Source organism: Cetorhinus maximus, unplaced genomic scaffold, assembly GCF_964194155.1.
Source record: "Cetorhinus maximus unplaced genomic scaffold, sCetMax3.hap1.1 HAP1_SCAFFOLD_204, whole genome shotgun sequence".
Taxonomy (NCBI): domain Eukaryota; kingdom Metazoa; phylum Chordata; class Chondrichthyes; order Lamniformes; family Cetorhinidae; genus Cetorhinus; species Cetorhinus maximus.
Window position 1 is genome coordinate 354,561 of NW_027596181.1, and position 16,246 is coordinate 370,806.

The 16,246-nt window shown below is 39.9% G+C and overlaps 1 protein-coding gene across 1 annotated transcript in view; it reads left to right on the forward strand.

The window, feature by feature from the left end:
* The first annotated feature begins 1,321 nt into the window (after positions 1–1,321).
* Positions 1,322–16,246, forward strand: part of LOC144673030 (scavenger receptor cysteine-rich type 1 protein M130-like) — a 41,617-nt gene continuing 26,692 nt past the window's right edge. The window contains exon 1 of the mRNA XM_078535026.1: positions 1,322–1,592. Within this exon, the coding sequence (XP_078391152.1) occupies positions 1,322–1,592 (271 nt within the window). The remainder of the gene's footprint in view (positions 1,593–16,246) is intronic.

The window sequence follows — 16,246 nt, forward strand, 5'->3', positions numbered from 1 at the left end:
CAATTGGAGCCTAGGTAGTGAATTTCTACAATGCTTTCGGTATAGTTTCTTAGAAGAGCACGTTCCGAGGTCATCTATACTGCAGCCTGTGCTCAAACTGGGTCTGTGAAATGAGAGAGGATTAAATAAATATATTTTAGTGAAGACGCTCTAAGTAGCTACGATAATAATTTGATTGAATTATACACTCCGATTGGGGGAAAGAAGGGCTGTCTAAGGCGAACATTTTAAACATAAATAAGTGCAATTACAAGGGAACGAACGTAGAAATAGCTAATGGGAACAGGGAAAGGAGGTTCATGAATATGCAATAGAAATGCAGCAGCAGATATTTAAAGGAATATATCACAATACACAAAATTGAAACATTCCAACGAGAAAGAAAAATAAAGAACAAATTCAATCTGTGGACCAATAATAAATTTAAAAAAAAACATTTAAAGATAATGTCAAACTTAAGGAAAACAAACATAATGTGCAAAGGCAGGTGACATGTCAAAATATTAGAAAGGATGTAAAGAACATGAATGAATAACAAAATAGATGAACAAGGAGAAAAACGATAACGTATGAGAGAAACCAATATCGAAATATGAAGTGGGTAGTAAGAATTTAGGTAGATACTCAAATAAGATAACTAAGTTAGCCTTGTTCATATAGAACGTGGGTCTCCGAAACTAATAATCAAAAACCATGCAGACCTACACAAGTATTTGGCATGTGCCTTCATTATGGAGGATGCAAGTAACATCCCAGAAGTTTCTGTAAATCAGAGAATAGGACGGATGGAGCAACTCATGAAAATTGCAATGAACAGGGTTGTTGTTCTGAAGAAATCTTTAGAGCTGCAGTCTGACAGCGCCCGGGTCTTGATGTAATTCACATGAGTGCAGTTAAATAAGTGGCTAGTGAGATCATGGGTGTATTGATTTTATTTTGCTCAACATGTCCGTCATACGGGAAGGTTCCAGTAGATATATAAACAGCGAATTTAAGTTACTTATACCAATGAGAGTCATGTCGCAGAAGGTACAGGAAGCAGAGTACTATTGGGCAGTTAAGTTAACAGAGGCAAACCGTTAGAAACTATTACTGAAGATTTTATGGCAGGGCACTTGGGAAAAATCAAGAAAATCAGGCAGAGTCAGCATGCTTTTGTGCATGGGAAAACTTGTTTAACCAAATTATTGGACTATTTTGTAGAAGTAACATGTGGTGTGGAAAAGTGGAAAAGGCGAATGTACTGCGTTATGGTAGAGGAAGTAATTATGAAAACGAACAGAACGTTATCGGTTATTGTTAGAAGAACTGGATACTAATGATGGGAGCTTATGCTTCACCTCCTCAGGACACTAGTGAGACAAAACTGGGGAATTATGTACAGTATCGGCCTCCTTATTTAAAGAAAGATGGAAATGCCTTAGAAACAGTTAAGAGAAGGTTTAATAGACTAATGACAGAAATGGGCTGGCTGTCTTCTGGGGAGCGATTCGACAGTGTTTCCTTGTATCCATTGGAATTTAGAAGAGCAAGAGATGACTTGATTGCGACGCTTAAGATCCTGAGCGGTCACCACAGGGTGGATTTGCAGAGTATGTTTCCTCTTGAGAAAGCATCTGGAACTAAGAGTCACTGTTTAAAATTTAGGGATCCACCTCTTATAGATCGAGATGTGAGAACATGTTTTTTTTTTCCACAGAGAGTAGTGAGAATTGAATTCGTCTTCCTCAAAAGGCATTGGAATCAGTGACATATGAGTATGTATTTAAGGCAGAGGCATAGGATGTTAAATAGTTTTAAAACAAGTGGGTGAAAGGTACGATAGGAAGCCAGATGTTATTTCAGATCAGCCATGTTCTTAAAGAATGATGGTGCAAGAACGAGGGGCAGAGTGGTCTACTCCTGCTCAATTTCGCATTCTTTTTGTTATTGTTCGTCACTATGTCCGCATGTTAATTATCATAAAAAGGGAATACCAGGATAGTTCCAGAAACTTGTAATTAAATAAGCAGCATCATCCTCTGCAGGAGTTCAGTAAGGGACAATGTCAACGATACATTTACCTTGATACACCTATCACTAAACATTTATAACAAACATGAAACTTCCTCCAATTGACACATTTTAAATTGTCTTAAATATAGAACATTTCCATGGAGTGGAGAGATCATTAAGCTAAATTAACGATTTCAGAATAAAGCCTGCTTTATTCTCTCAATTGGCACAAGTCTACACCGACAGAGCCTCCCATTAGCCAATGGTCACTGGTGTCAGGTATTTCAACTCTGGTCAGTGCTAACACTCATTTCAACTCTGCACTGACATATCATCTATGTAAGGCATGGCCACTCGGGTCAGGAGCTCAACTTGGTTTCGCAACAAACACTCTGTAAAATTGACACTGGCAAATCAATTCTGCATACATATCGACGACGGATTCCGAAACTGTTTGCAAGGTTGCACGGTAGTGCACGAAATTTTATCATGTTATAGTATAGTCTCGCTTTAACGTATAAATCTTTACATGTTGTTCAATCAAGGGCCGGCCCATAATTTTATTGATGGTGCTGATTTATGTTTGGCTTCAGCCTGTTTGCAAAAGGTCAAGTATTGAAAACTCTTTCAATTTCTGTTTTTCTGCCAATTGATTGTTTGAGTCACAATGTGAGCTTTGCTTAAGTGTCCTTCTTGATCTTGAAACAGCTAAAATAATGCATTTGGCAGGAACCTTTGCAGAGAAACGCACATATTGCACCACTAGGAACCGCTGGCTTAGCTTATGAAGGCTTTCTAAAGGTGGAGGTGGGCATTATGGTATAAATGTGACCAATGTACATTCTAGTGATCGAAAGAGAAGGAGGAAATTGCTCCATAAAATTCGCTAGCGCAACGGGCAGTGTTCTACAGTAGGGAACCATTATTGTATTCATTATGACGCAAATTATTCAATGTTCATCATTGCTCTGTGAAGGTGAACACTGCACTACTGTTTTCACAAATGCAAATTGCATTCCAATCAACATGATACCTTTGAACCCCACAACACCCTTCGGCGATGATGCACATCGTTTCTCTAATTGCATCATTCGTTTGTGCAGTTTTCGCCATTGGAATAGTTAGCGAATTTTAAATCTGGACCTTGATTTTTTTTACAATTTCCGTTCACAATGTATCTGGTTAACAATATTAGGAGTTACGGGTCACAAAGTGTCAGGACAACCATGGATTGCTGAACTTGTTTGATAAATGATGTAACTACTGTAGTTCCCTTGAATCGTGATTGTGTCTCTAGATTGTTTAAATCTGTTATTATTGACAACTTCGTGACAATTTAACTCTTTCTCCCTGTCCGTGAGAACATCAGCTCTATATCTGTTAGTTGACAGGGTCCCTGAAGTGTAGAGGAGGTTTGAGTAGCATTTCAGAACATCATTATGGAAGAATATAAACTCGTACAATCAAATTACATGCACCGTTTTTAGGAATTGAGATATCTGGGTGTCTGGGAGTTGACTTCTTCCTTAACGGTTGCTGGTTGTGTTCTTGGTAAGGCTTGATATACAATTGTGTACTCTAAGGTCAACTTTTTAATGAAATACCGCCTCGTTACTGCCATTTTCCCTGTGATGAGACACTGAGCGTCGATCTGACAGTGCAGCGTCCCCATCCGTTTCCATGAAGCCATAACACCCTGAGTTACATGTCGTGTGGATGTGTGGTTCCTTGGGGGCGCTGTTCTAATAACAATTAAAGAGAATGTTCAGCAATTGTTTTACAATACCCTTGGTAACTGTCAGCATATACATGTTGATATGTCTATTCTTGGTTTGTGGAGGGCTGTTCGTTTGTTTGTCGATATGTACAATTAGTTCACGTATTTCACAAAATTTGAAGGCACTTCTGGAGTGAGTTTAGAAGCCCTTATGAATGTCAAAGGGATTTCAGGAGATCAGAATTCAGTCATTATTTAATTTATTTGTTAAATGTAGCATTTGTTACGCAATGCACTCCAGGCAGATTTGGAAGATTTATTTTTATAGGCCGGAGGTTACGATGGGCAGGCAGGGCGATGGTGCTGAGTCCACAGTCAGATTATCCATGCTTATTTTGAATGGTGGAAGGAAACAGAAGGGCCGAATGGGCCTTTATTTACTTATAATAATAATGGGGTTCCGAGCTAGTTACAATGCTTGCAGGGGTATTCCCAGAATTCACATTCATGGACGGTTATGAGAATATGCAGCAGCTGTAACATGAGTAGCACGGATTCCATGCTTCGAATCCTTGATTCTAAAATGATTATTCGTAGCCAAATATATCCTGTTCAAATTTCCAGGATGTCCGTTTGTAAGTTCAAAATATTGATATATGTGACTGTCACTTAGTCCACTCAGATACACGGCAGCAACTCTAATATCTGCCAGCTCCACAATTCTGTGCGAGTATTTAAAGCTGCTGAGGAACCTTCTTGCTGTCTATATTCATGTTCCATGCTCATGTTTGTTGTCTGCAAAGTTGTCAGAGTGAATCAGTTTGTGTTGAACCAGATACATCAGTGGAAACAGATGACTGCGTGGCAAATTTTTCAACGGAAATATTCTGTTTCAATTCATTTTCATCACCGTTGACAATCGATTTAAAGAAATAACTTTGTAAATGTCTATGTCTGCTGAGATTGTTTTCATTCTAAATAGCGTCCGGTAAATGTGCCATCCGATGAATGGCTCTTGATAAAAACTGTAACTTTATAACTGTACCACTTCTGTGTTCGGACATTGATCTTCATTAAATATTCAGACACCTATAATTATCCAGATAAACCTTTAGTCCCCGAGATTTCAGGGTGACGGTAAAATATGACTATTTAGGTTGATTCGAAGCAAGTAACCAACTGATTTATTTTCAAGGTGCATTCTCGTCACTGGATAACAGCAAGTCAAGGTTTTGCATTTACACATAATCTATCTGTTTGCTTTTGATAAACAACAATATTAATGCTACACTGGCCTAGAAATTAGTGCAGAAATAGTGCCTCATTTTCCATGGCTGAGACCATAAGACATAGGAGCAGAAATTAGGCCATTCGGCCCATCGTGTCTGCTCCGCCATTCAATCAGGGCTGAGAAGTTTGTCAACCCCATTTTCCCGCCTTCTCCTCGTAACCTTTGATCCAATCTATCTCGGTCTTAAATACACTCAAAGACCTGGCCTCCACAGCCTTCTGAATTCCATAGATTCACACTCTCTGGCTAAAGAATTTTCTCCTCATCTCTGTTCTAAAATGTCCTCCCTTTACTCTGACGCTGTGTCCTCGGGTCCTAGTCCCTCCTACTAATGGAAACATCTTCCCCAAGTCCACTCTATCCAGGTCTTTCAGTACTCTAAGATTCAGTTAGATCCCTCCCCCGCAATACTTCTAAACTCCATCGAGTAAAGACCAAGAGTCCTCAAACGTTCCTCATATGTTAAGCCTTTCATTCCTGGGATCATTCTCGTAAACCTCCTCTGGACTCTCTCCAGGGCCAGCACATCCTTCTTGGGGCCCGAAATTGCTCACAATATTCTAAATGTGGTCTGTCCAGAACATTATAAAGCCTCAGCAGCACATCCCTGATTTTACATTCTAGTCCTCTCGAAATAAATGCCAACATTGCATTTGCCTTCCTAACTACCGCGTCAACTTGCATGTTAACCTTAAGAGAATCCTGGACTAGGACTCCTAAGTCCCTTTGCACTCCAGGATTCTGAATTCTCTCCCCATTTAGAAAATAGTCTATGCCTCTATTCTTCCTACCAAAGTGCATAACCTCACAATTCCAAACGTAGTATTCCATTTGCCACTTATTTGCCCAGTCTCCTAACCTGTCCAAATCCTTCTGTAGCCAGCCCACTTCCTCAATACTACCTGTCCCTCCACTTATCTTTGTATCATCTGCAAAGTTAGCCAGGATGCCCTCAGTTCCTTCATCTTGATCAGTAATGTATAAATTGAAACGTTGTTTTCCCAACACTGACCCCTGCAGAACTCTACTAGTCACGGGCCACCATGCTGAGAAGGACCCCATTATCCCCACTCTCTGCCTCCTGCCAGACAGCCAATCATCTATCTATGCTAGCACCTTGCCTCTAACACCATGGGCTCGTATCTTACTGAGGAGCCTCCTGTGCTGCGTCTTGTCAAATGCCTTCTGGATGTCCAAGTAGATAACATCCATTGGCTCTCCTTTGTCTAAACTACTCGTTAAATCCTCAAAAAATTCTAACAGATTTGTCAGGCATGACCTCCCCTTGATGAAACCATGCTGACTTTGCCCAATTTTACCATGCACTTCCAAGTATTCTGAAATCTCATCCTTAATAATGGACTCTAAAATCTTACCAACTTCTTCTATTTCACTTCAAAGGTTCAGGGAGGATTGTGGTTCCATCTATACATGAATTTACTGATTGATTTGGAATCGGAGACATTGATCCTGACCTGTGGATTTGTTGTGTTATACATTTGGGAAAGTGTGCACAGATTACGGTAACTTGGTACCGTGAATCTCTTTTGTGATCAGGGAAAACATATTTGCAGGCACTAAACTGTCCTGTAGTTTCAATGAATACATCAAATTGCTCAAAAAAAATACTTGTTGTCTTTTTACAGTCTTTATTTATACAGCTGAAATTCAAGTTCCGAGGGGAAAATTCCAGGCACATTATGTCCACATTGGAGGTGAACTGCAAACATAACACGAGCAGAGAAGCCACCACAACGCCAAGTGCTTCTTGTTAGTCAACAGGACAGCAAAACGCGCAGTGACTGTTGTGAGTCTCTGCAGGCTGCGAGTTGCGTTTAATGCGTTGGGGGACATGAATGCCCCCATCGTTTCCATAAGCTCGCCTTCTATAAAGCACATCCCTTCCTGTTTAGAGGGAACTCAATTACGTCTCCCCTGATAGAGATCATTGAATGTGGAATTTAATTTTGTTCCGTGTTTTCGGTAATTCTTTATATTTTTTTATTATTCTCTCCTGAAGTCTCTTCGAATGATCATGTTTCCTCAACTATTTGGAAAGTTGCCCTATGCAACTACGCAACACATATATGGTGTGCAATGCAGCAGCAATACTGAGTCTACAGTTCAGAATGTCTAAAATCTCTACAATGGGCACATGCAGCAAATTTATGATTTTAAAATGTGTTGCCTTCATTGCTGGCTGCATTGATAATGGTAATCGACGTGAAGTGCCATGATTCTAATGTTGCATTTGACCGAGACTTCAACCAAGAAGGCGACTTTGATAATCCGTTTTAATACAATTTGCCAGTGTTTCTAGAGTTGTTTAATACTTTCTCTGTAGCATGTTATTTCCCGTCCATTGCACCCCGAAATCTTTATGTGTCCTTAGAATCTCTTTTTTTAATGGCAGTATGCTATAGATGCTGTGAGACTGAAATATGACCAAAAAACCTTGAAATATTTAGAATTCCAAGCAACAGGTGTAAGGAGAAAAATAATCTTCATCATTCAGCCAAGTGTCCTTTTGTTAAAAATGGTAAATGTTGTGTCGTCATAGTTCCAGTAGGAACAGGCACCTTGAAAGTGGGAAGGGGGAAAATTGTTTAAAGAACTCAAGTAAATCTATATCATACTGAGAACGGCAGAGGTGCCTAAACGGAGGGCATATTCTTTTCCAGCTCCCTTTGTAAGAAATATTATAGAAAAACAATTTGGACATGATTTATATTTAACTCGGTTCTGAGTTTGGGAAGATGCAATATGTGAAGGAGGGAAATAAGGTTCATTTGTAGAAAATTCAGTTAAAATCCATTGAAATAGGTCCAGGGGCTGAAGAGAGAATGGCCTGGCTGAGGTGGCAGAAAAACATTACATTGGAAACTTACTTGAAGGTGATTGTCACGCTTGAGGACTTCACAGTAATTTTCAACAAAACAATGACGTAATGTTTGCTTTGTCTCTCGAATGTAAGCAGAAAAAAATTGGGGGTAATGAACACTCAATCCTTTCACTTTGGAAGGAGTGAATATGGCTCTTCATATTGAATGAGAGGACATGAATGGAAACCTGCTGCACATCCACCAACTATAGGGGAAGGTGCCATTAAAAGAAGAGTGGGTATCCTTGGTGAAGCAATAATGGACCAGGGACATTTTAGGGAATGTAACTGTGTAATTAAATAAAATAAATCGAGAGCTAGCTTGGATAGGTCTTATGGTAGCTTTCCATAGAATGTGGCGGAAATGGCAAAGCCTGAGGCCTGAATTTGTAGGTTTTTGGAGTGAATGTCGAGGAGCAGTTTTCACCATGGTGTAAACAATAATGGAGACGAGCGTCACCTGAACTCTTTGAAATGGAACACGCATTTTTGACGGACGGCAACCATTGAGTCAGTGAGCCCACAATTGAGGAAAATATAAATCATATCCGAAGCAACCTTTGGAAGCTTACATTGCCAAAATGGAAGTTAGAGAAACAGAGAAGTTGGGAGTTTGGCATAGCAACCTCAAGAGAGGAGGATTGTGGAAAATTTAATCCAGGTAACTGTGTTGATCAGATTCTTAGGGTATATTATTCTTGACAGAAATGGGGAAGCTGCTCTCCCCCTCCAGCATCTTTATGCCCCCATGTGTCTGAGTTCCATGAACACTTTATTCGTGTTCTAGTGATCTACGCTAGATAAATCGTTCCCGCCCCTTCCCTTTCATTACTTCAAATTGACACTTCCAACCTGTCCTCCAACACCCTGAATTTCCACTCTCCTCTCTATGGGACAATCCCATGCCATCACAGGTGAGAAAAACAAATGTTCCATTGGGGTGAGGCTGTACGGCTGACCTGTCCTTCACAATCTAACAGCTGTAACCGAATAGATTAAATTGTAGGAACCAAAATATTTTGCCAAAATCTCCCAAAAGGTTTTTACTACAAAAAGCTAGTATCAGTGGGCAAAAAAATTGGCTGTTCCGAATAGCAAATTTAAACAGATTTAATTTCAGCTGACATTCACCCTCTTAACTAAGGCTCCAGATAGACTTTTTATACTCGCAGAAATGTTAACTATAATCTATTGATTACCTCTGGAGAAATTTACCATGATAATCATCATATTACCGAATGCTTCATTGCTAGAATGTGTTTGGGATTAGGGTAAGGACAGCGAATTATATAATAATTATGCAGATGAAATCTATAACAAATGCATTACGATAATACATTCTCAAATGTTTGTATGGACTCCTTTTGAACTGATCATTATAAGACAGAGGGTGTATGTTTCAGTTTGGAATTGTTCAGCTAAGTTCTATCTGTGAATTAATGAGTCTGTGTAATGTTCTGTTAATGAGCTTGCGGTTTGTGACTGACACCAAAAAGTGTAATTCGCATGTCAACTCACCTAACACAAACACGTGAAACCGAGATTTAAAAGGTAACCGTGCTTTAAGCTATTTTATATTACTCTATTCAGACATAAGTGAAAAACAGTCTCTCAAATTGCCAACATGCCTGAGCTTCAAATGATTATTTCCACGAGAAAAGTGATAACGTTAATATAATGCATGGATTCATTTGCCTTGATTTGTTTCAAGCCTCTGAATGGAGTTGCACGGAATGTGGAATGATAACCAATATTCATTGGAAATGTTTAGTGGAGTTAAGGGCTCCTTTTATTTTAGTACTCGGTAGGGTGAGGGCTGTAGTTGTGACAAAGTCGTTTTTTTTTTCTCCGTACAGGTCAATCCCATTGCTCCCTTTGCAGATATTTTACAGGCCAGGAAACAGGTAGCAGGTGTAACGTCGGGACGCAGAATGGAACTTAGGTAAAGATTACTTGCTTCCTCTTTTTAACCATCTGAAATGAAATTGATCAAAAATTAAAGGGTAATTATCTTTAGTTCTGTCTCGGCTGCTGTTGCAGTCCAGTGCATGAAACAGTCATGGACACTTTTAAAATTAACAGTGGAATTCGGAAGCTCTGCTCAGTGAGGACAGGATAGGAGCAGTTACTATCCTGACCACACGATGGAAGCTGCCTTCATAGTGCGAACATAAATGTTCGTGCCTGCCTGAAACGGTAGAATCCTGTTTTGCGAATAGCAATCCAGGTGGTAGTACAGAATGGAGAATGGTTTAAGATTTAAGCACCGCTCCTCTCTGCACCGCCCTTGGGTCAGGAATAAAGTAGATTTGAATGCATTTGACAGCCTTTGTTTCATCACTCTAACCTTGTTCATTTCATTTCCTTACATGACTAAATTCATGCAGTGTAACAAACATGTGATGAGATTCAATCCCTTCACCTCTAACTAAGACAATGTGATCATTAATTGTGATCAATAGAGCTTTTCACAATCCAAAATTATATGTCATGCGATATTAAATCACTTCTTCCATGATTGTCTCCATTTTCACGTTTTAAAATTGATGGTCAGCGCTGTCTATAACTCAGCGCAATGAGACTAGGTTGAAGTGCAGTCAGGAACCATTCCTAGACACTTTTCGGGGATGGGCTGCACAGCGTGGGTCGACAATGTGCATCAATGTAGAAGTTATTGGGGATTTGATATTAAGCGGAGTGGAATGTTATTCCTCCTGTCAAGTTCGCACATTTTGCATTTCTCCACCAGTCCCCCTAACCACACCCACCCCCCACCTCCCCCCCCCCCCCCCCCCCCCCCACCCAAACCCCACCCCCCCACACCCTCCTCGTAACAGAGAAAAAAATGCAGTTGAATGGGTGCAGTGAATTCTGGAAAGGCGAGACGAGTAGAAGGCACGGTCCAATTTGGGACAGATGACATAGCTAGAGAATTGACACAGCTCATTATTACAAATTTTCATCAACGAGAAACTGTGAAAACCGGGCTTCTCAGTTCATGATCTGTAGATTCATCCCACAGCTGCATGCTAGGAAATACTGAACCAAGAAGATAGTACAGATGAATGCATGGTTCCGCACATGATGGACGAGAAATAGCTTCAGGTGCCTAGGATAATGTCGACAAGAGGGAAGAGACAAGATTAATTTTGATCATCTGTAGATCCTGCCCCAGATCAGGGCTACGACAATGCATTTAAATATTGTTGTGGGCGACAGTCTAAAATGTATGAGTGTGATTGGACACCAGGACCCAGCAAATGATTGAAGGAGCAGCAACACGACAAGGAATGGAGACGTAAGAGCAGCAACAACATTTTAACAAATATATTAAAGGCATGTAGGGTATTATGGAATAGCTGGCTGTCAAGTTAAGGAATTTTCCAGAATCGATTGACAAGTTTGCTACAGAAGGTGCTACATGAGTTGATGATAATGAGAATAAAACAGAATACTTGGGAAATGATGGGAACCGGGCGCCTTTGTCTGCAGTAAACACTGAGCGGATATAGTTGAGATAAATGAGGTTGGAGGCAATATTGTTCAGGAAATAGATGAGAATTCTACAGGAGTGCAGAATAGCAGAGCATTGATAGCCTAAATCATTTTGGTCAGATAAACAGAAAGAGCAATGTAAAGTAGTTCGACGTCTTTTAGTGATTATCAAATAACACACAGCAGATTCGCGATTGAATTTATCAGCAAACTTTAGTGACATGTGAAATTAAAGGGCAACAATATCGAGCGTTTTCACTTACCATGTACAGGCTGGGGAACATGATAAGAAAAGGCAAAGAGGGCGAAAGATCACTAAATTTTCTCGAATAGAATCTGCTTAATCAATATGTTAGAAGGACAGTGAAGAAGGTTCAAATTTTCGATACAGTTTTGCTGAAAGAATTCGCAAAAATGTTCTGTGTTTCAGACGATGGAATGCGGTGGAATAATGCACATATATATATATATATATATATGTGTGTGTGTGTATAATAATTATTATACCAAAATTTCAAGGTTCAAAATAATAATTACGTGATTTTTTATGCAATTGATGAAGGGAAGATTATAAATCGTCTACATTCAAAGTAGAAACAGTTATGTAACCAGCCAAAATATTTCCATGACGAAGGAACAATAATAAAGTTCAGAAGTTTGAGGAAAATGTTTCAATCTTCTTTGGGAATTGAACTGCTGCTCGAGAAATGAATTAGTGCAAATGTTATGGTGTTGTACATGAAGGGGCAGATGGCAACTCTTGGAATAGCGGACTCATCTTTATAACATCTTTGACATTGGAGAGACCTCATCAAGGAAAAAATAATTCTCACTTGGGAAATGGATTAACAATGTCAACCAGACCATTTGTTAAAGCCAATCATGTCTGAATAATCTGTGAGTTATCTGATGAATTAACAGACATTGCGAGGAAGGGCATGCTATCGATATGTATGACGTGGGCTTTCAATTTTGTCAAACTCTTTGCAGATTTTCACAGTCAGTCCAAGTGCATTGCATGAAAGAACATTGTTAACTTGCTTGTTTGGTTGACGAAAAGGGAGGCGGATGAAAATAGTCGTAAATGAATTTTCATCCGACTAGGAAGAGTGTGTTCCGCTTAGGCATCGAGTATAATACTATTCATCTTTTTTTTACACATATGTTTAAAATATTAAGATAAGTTTGGGTACAGAAAGAAACTGGTTACAACACTTTATAATGTTACAAAATCATGAACATATTAGCAACAGAAATAAGACGGACACAGGCAAAGTGGTAAAGTGGCCAGACGCGTGGCTGCTTGAATTTTTTGTGCTTTTGTGAGACGCAATGCATCATGGGAAACATTCCGTCTTGTGGCATCAAAGTATAAATGTAATTACTTTGAAGGGGGAAATGAACACAATTACGATGATGTGCATGCCCATGATTACTTGAAAGTGGCGTGGAGATTGGGGCAAATGAAACATACTCTGTACTGGTTTGGTAAACATGGGTATTAAATTGAAATCTAATGAATCATTTAATACATTTGTAAATTAATTGCTATTATTCAGATGGCATATGGCGCACAATTTTAGTCACTGTAATGGCGGAAGGATGTGAAGGTCCTGCAGAAGGTACAGAAAAAGTTGTTAGGAAGACACGATGACAACTAAATAACATCATGAAGATAAACCAACAACATTCTGGGGTTGGCCTCACAATGTAGATATTGGGAAGGCGTCCTTCTCGCATGAAGTCCTAGAAATAGGGAGCGATATTCAAAAACATAGGATCTCTCAAACAAGTGGCAGATGAGCAGGAATGTCTTATTTCAGAACGATGTTAGTCTTTGAAAGCTCCTTGCACGGAGGTTGATGGGCATTGAAGTTTTGTCAGTTTGAGAAAGACAATGCATTTGATCCTCAAAGAAGCTGTGTTATTTTGAACGGTTGTGGCAGAGACATGGATTTCTGGCTCAAATCAGATCAAAAATGATCATATTGAACAGCAGAGAAGGCTTGCTGAGGCATATGGCCTCTTCCATTCCCGGAGTATCTTATGGGCGGGAGAATGTTGTTATGTGGAGAGATTGGTGAAATTGTTTTTTTTTTCCCTGTTGGAGCTGAATAGGTTATGAAATAATCCAACAGCGCTTGTAACACATAATCCTAGAACAATTACAGAACATAAGGAGACCATTCAGCCCATCTTTTCCATGCCATCCAGAGGAAACCAAGGAGCCCATTCTAATCCCACCTTCCTTCACCCGGCCCATATCCCTGCAGTTTACAACACTTTAGGTGCACATCCAGGTGCTTTTTAAAAGCGTTTAAAGTTTCTGCCTCTACCACAAATATGGACAGCGAATTCCAGTCATCCACTAGACGCTGTGTAAAAAGAAATCTTACCCATTTCACCCCTACACATTCTGCCAATTGTCTTGAATCTATGTTCCCTGGTTTTAGAATTCTCCGTCAAGGGATACAATTTTATCCAGTCCACTCTATCTATTCCCCTTAAAACTTTGTACACTTCAATTAAGTTACCTCTCAGCCTTCTTTGTTCTAAGCAAAATAACCCCAACCTTTCCAATCTCTCCTTGTAGCTACGCTTTTTAAAATCTGGAAACAATCTTTGTAAAACTCCTCTGCACTCTCTCTAAAGCTATTCCGACCTTCCTGTAATGCAGTCACCAGAACTGCATACAATACTCCAGTTGAGGCCTTACCAATGTTTCATACAATTCCAACCATTTATCCTTACTTTTATGTTCTATACCTCTGCCAGTCAAGGAGAGCATTTCATACGGCTTCTATCCAATCTTGTCTGCTTGAAATGCTGCTTTCAGTTACCTATGTACTATTACGCCAAGATCACTACAGTTTAATGTGCACTAATGTTGTTTACATTTTATCATGAATGATTTTCTCTTGAAATCCATGTCCCTCTTCATAAAGCACAAAACCTGTATGCTTTATCATCATACTCTATCAGATTATGTAATTCGTGGAAATATAGCAGCCCTCTCTGCCTCGAAACCACATATGTAAACTACTCAGTATTTTCTATATTCTCGCCTCCAGGTACTTACCAAGTTAATCACCTCATACTTCCGTGTCATTGGCAAACTTTGAGATCGTGTGTTTGCAGTCAATTATCTGCCATTACTACATACTAGTAAAAGCAGGCAATTAACGTTGATATGTTAATTGGTTAGAGAGGTGATGGCGGATTGGGAGTTATCGTACGTGGAAAGCTTGGTCAGACTTGTGGAGGATCCCATTTAGAATAATGAGAGATGATTTTATTTTTACACTTGAAAGGTCCTGATGGAGATTGACATGGTGACGGCTGAATGGATGTTTCGACTCGTGGAACAGTCTAGAACTGGATCGCAGGGCTTAAAAGCTAAGGTTCCTCCCACTTCAGTCGCGGGTGAGAAGAATTTTTTCTCAGGTGATCTTGAAACTTTGAATGTCTCTTGACCAAAGAGCAGTGACAGCAGGGCCAGTGCACATTTTTAACGTGAATGTAGAAGCACACTTGATTAACAAGGGGATCGAATTTCATCGCGGGTAGATTAAATATGGGGTTGAGGCCACAAGAATATCAGTCATGATCTTATTGAATGCCGGAGCAGGCTCTAATGGCAGAATGACCTACTGATGCTCCTAGTTAGTGTGTGTGGGGAATATGTTATTGCTGAAGAACGTCTGCTTGCTGCAGTTTCCGTTTGAGAATGCGAGAGGGGGTAGTTCTGTGTGGAGAGAGACCTCTGTGTTTTTGATGTTTCTCTGTATGGATGGTGTCTGCGGGGGCGCTAGTGTGCGTGAATGGGGAGAAGTCCTCTCTGTGGAACAAGGCTGCATCAGCAAGAATGGAAACTAGCGATGAACACCACAGTATCCTCCTCCTTCTGTTTACTCACTGTCCTGTGCACGTCTTCCTCTGTTATCTTCCTCTGGCCTTCTTGCATACCGGGTTTGATTTCCAAAATAAAAACACCGCCGGAGATCTCTCAACTGCTGAAATTCTGCTCCCTTGTCCATCTCAAATAATTAACACTTCACTATTGAGGAGCGAGGGTTACATGTGACCTACAACCATATCTCCTCCTGCTGTAGTGCAACCAATGAAACTTCACAGAGTATCATTCTAAATATACCTCAACCACCGTTATCGGGGATGAAAGCTAGTTAAGTTACTTCATTTTAAGTTCAACCTATAACCTGTATTCTCGGAAAATAAAGAAGAAGATGCAAAATTGTAATTTAAAAAAAAAACTGAAAATGCCTGAAAACAACTCTGCTCGTCTGGTAGCATCTGTGGAGAGGGAAACAGAAAAAAAACAAAATGTGAGTCCTATAATTATTATTTCTTAGGAACTGGAGAGAAATGGAATTCCGATGAGCTTAAAGCTGTTGCAAAAAAAAAAGAGGTAGTGCAACAAGTTAAGTGGTGAGGGATATGCCGGAGGGATGGAGAGACTACATCAGAAAGATGCAATTGAATACGGGACAAAGGGAATGACAATCACGTTGCTAAAGTTTGATACTTTTGTCTGGGCCAGATGTCGATAGTACAATAAATGTCAGCACTGTCTGAAACAAAATAAATGGTTCGCAGAAAATGGCAGAAAAAACACGCCCGCTCTGTCGCGAGACAACCAAGTCTGCTTTCGGTCTCCGCAATGAAAATGAGACTGCATCATGAGCAGCGAGTACAGTAGAATACATTGACTGAAGTACTAGTAAATCGCTGCTTGACCTGGAGGGATTGCATGAGGCTTTGAAGGCCAAGGGGGATGAGGTAAAGGTGCAGATGTTACAGCTCATTCGATTGCAAGTGAGAGTGCCCTGTAAAGGCAATAAAGTGTTGG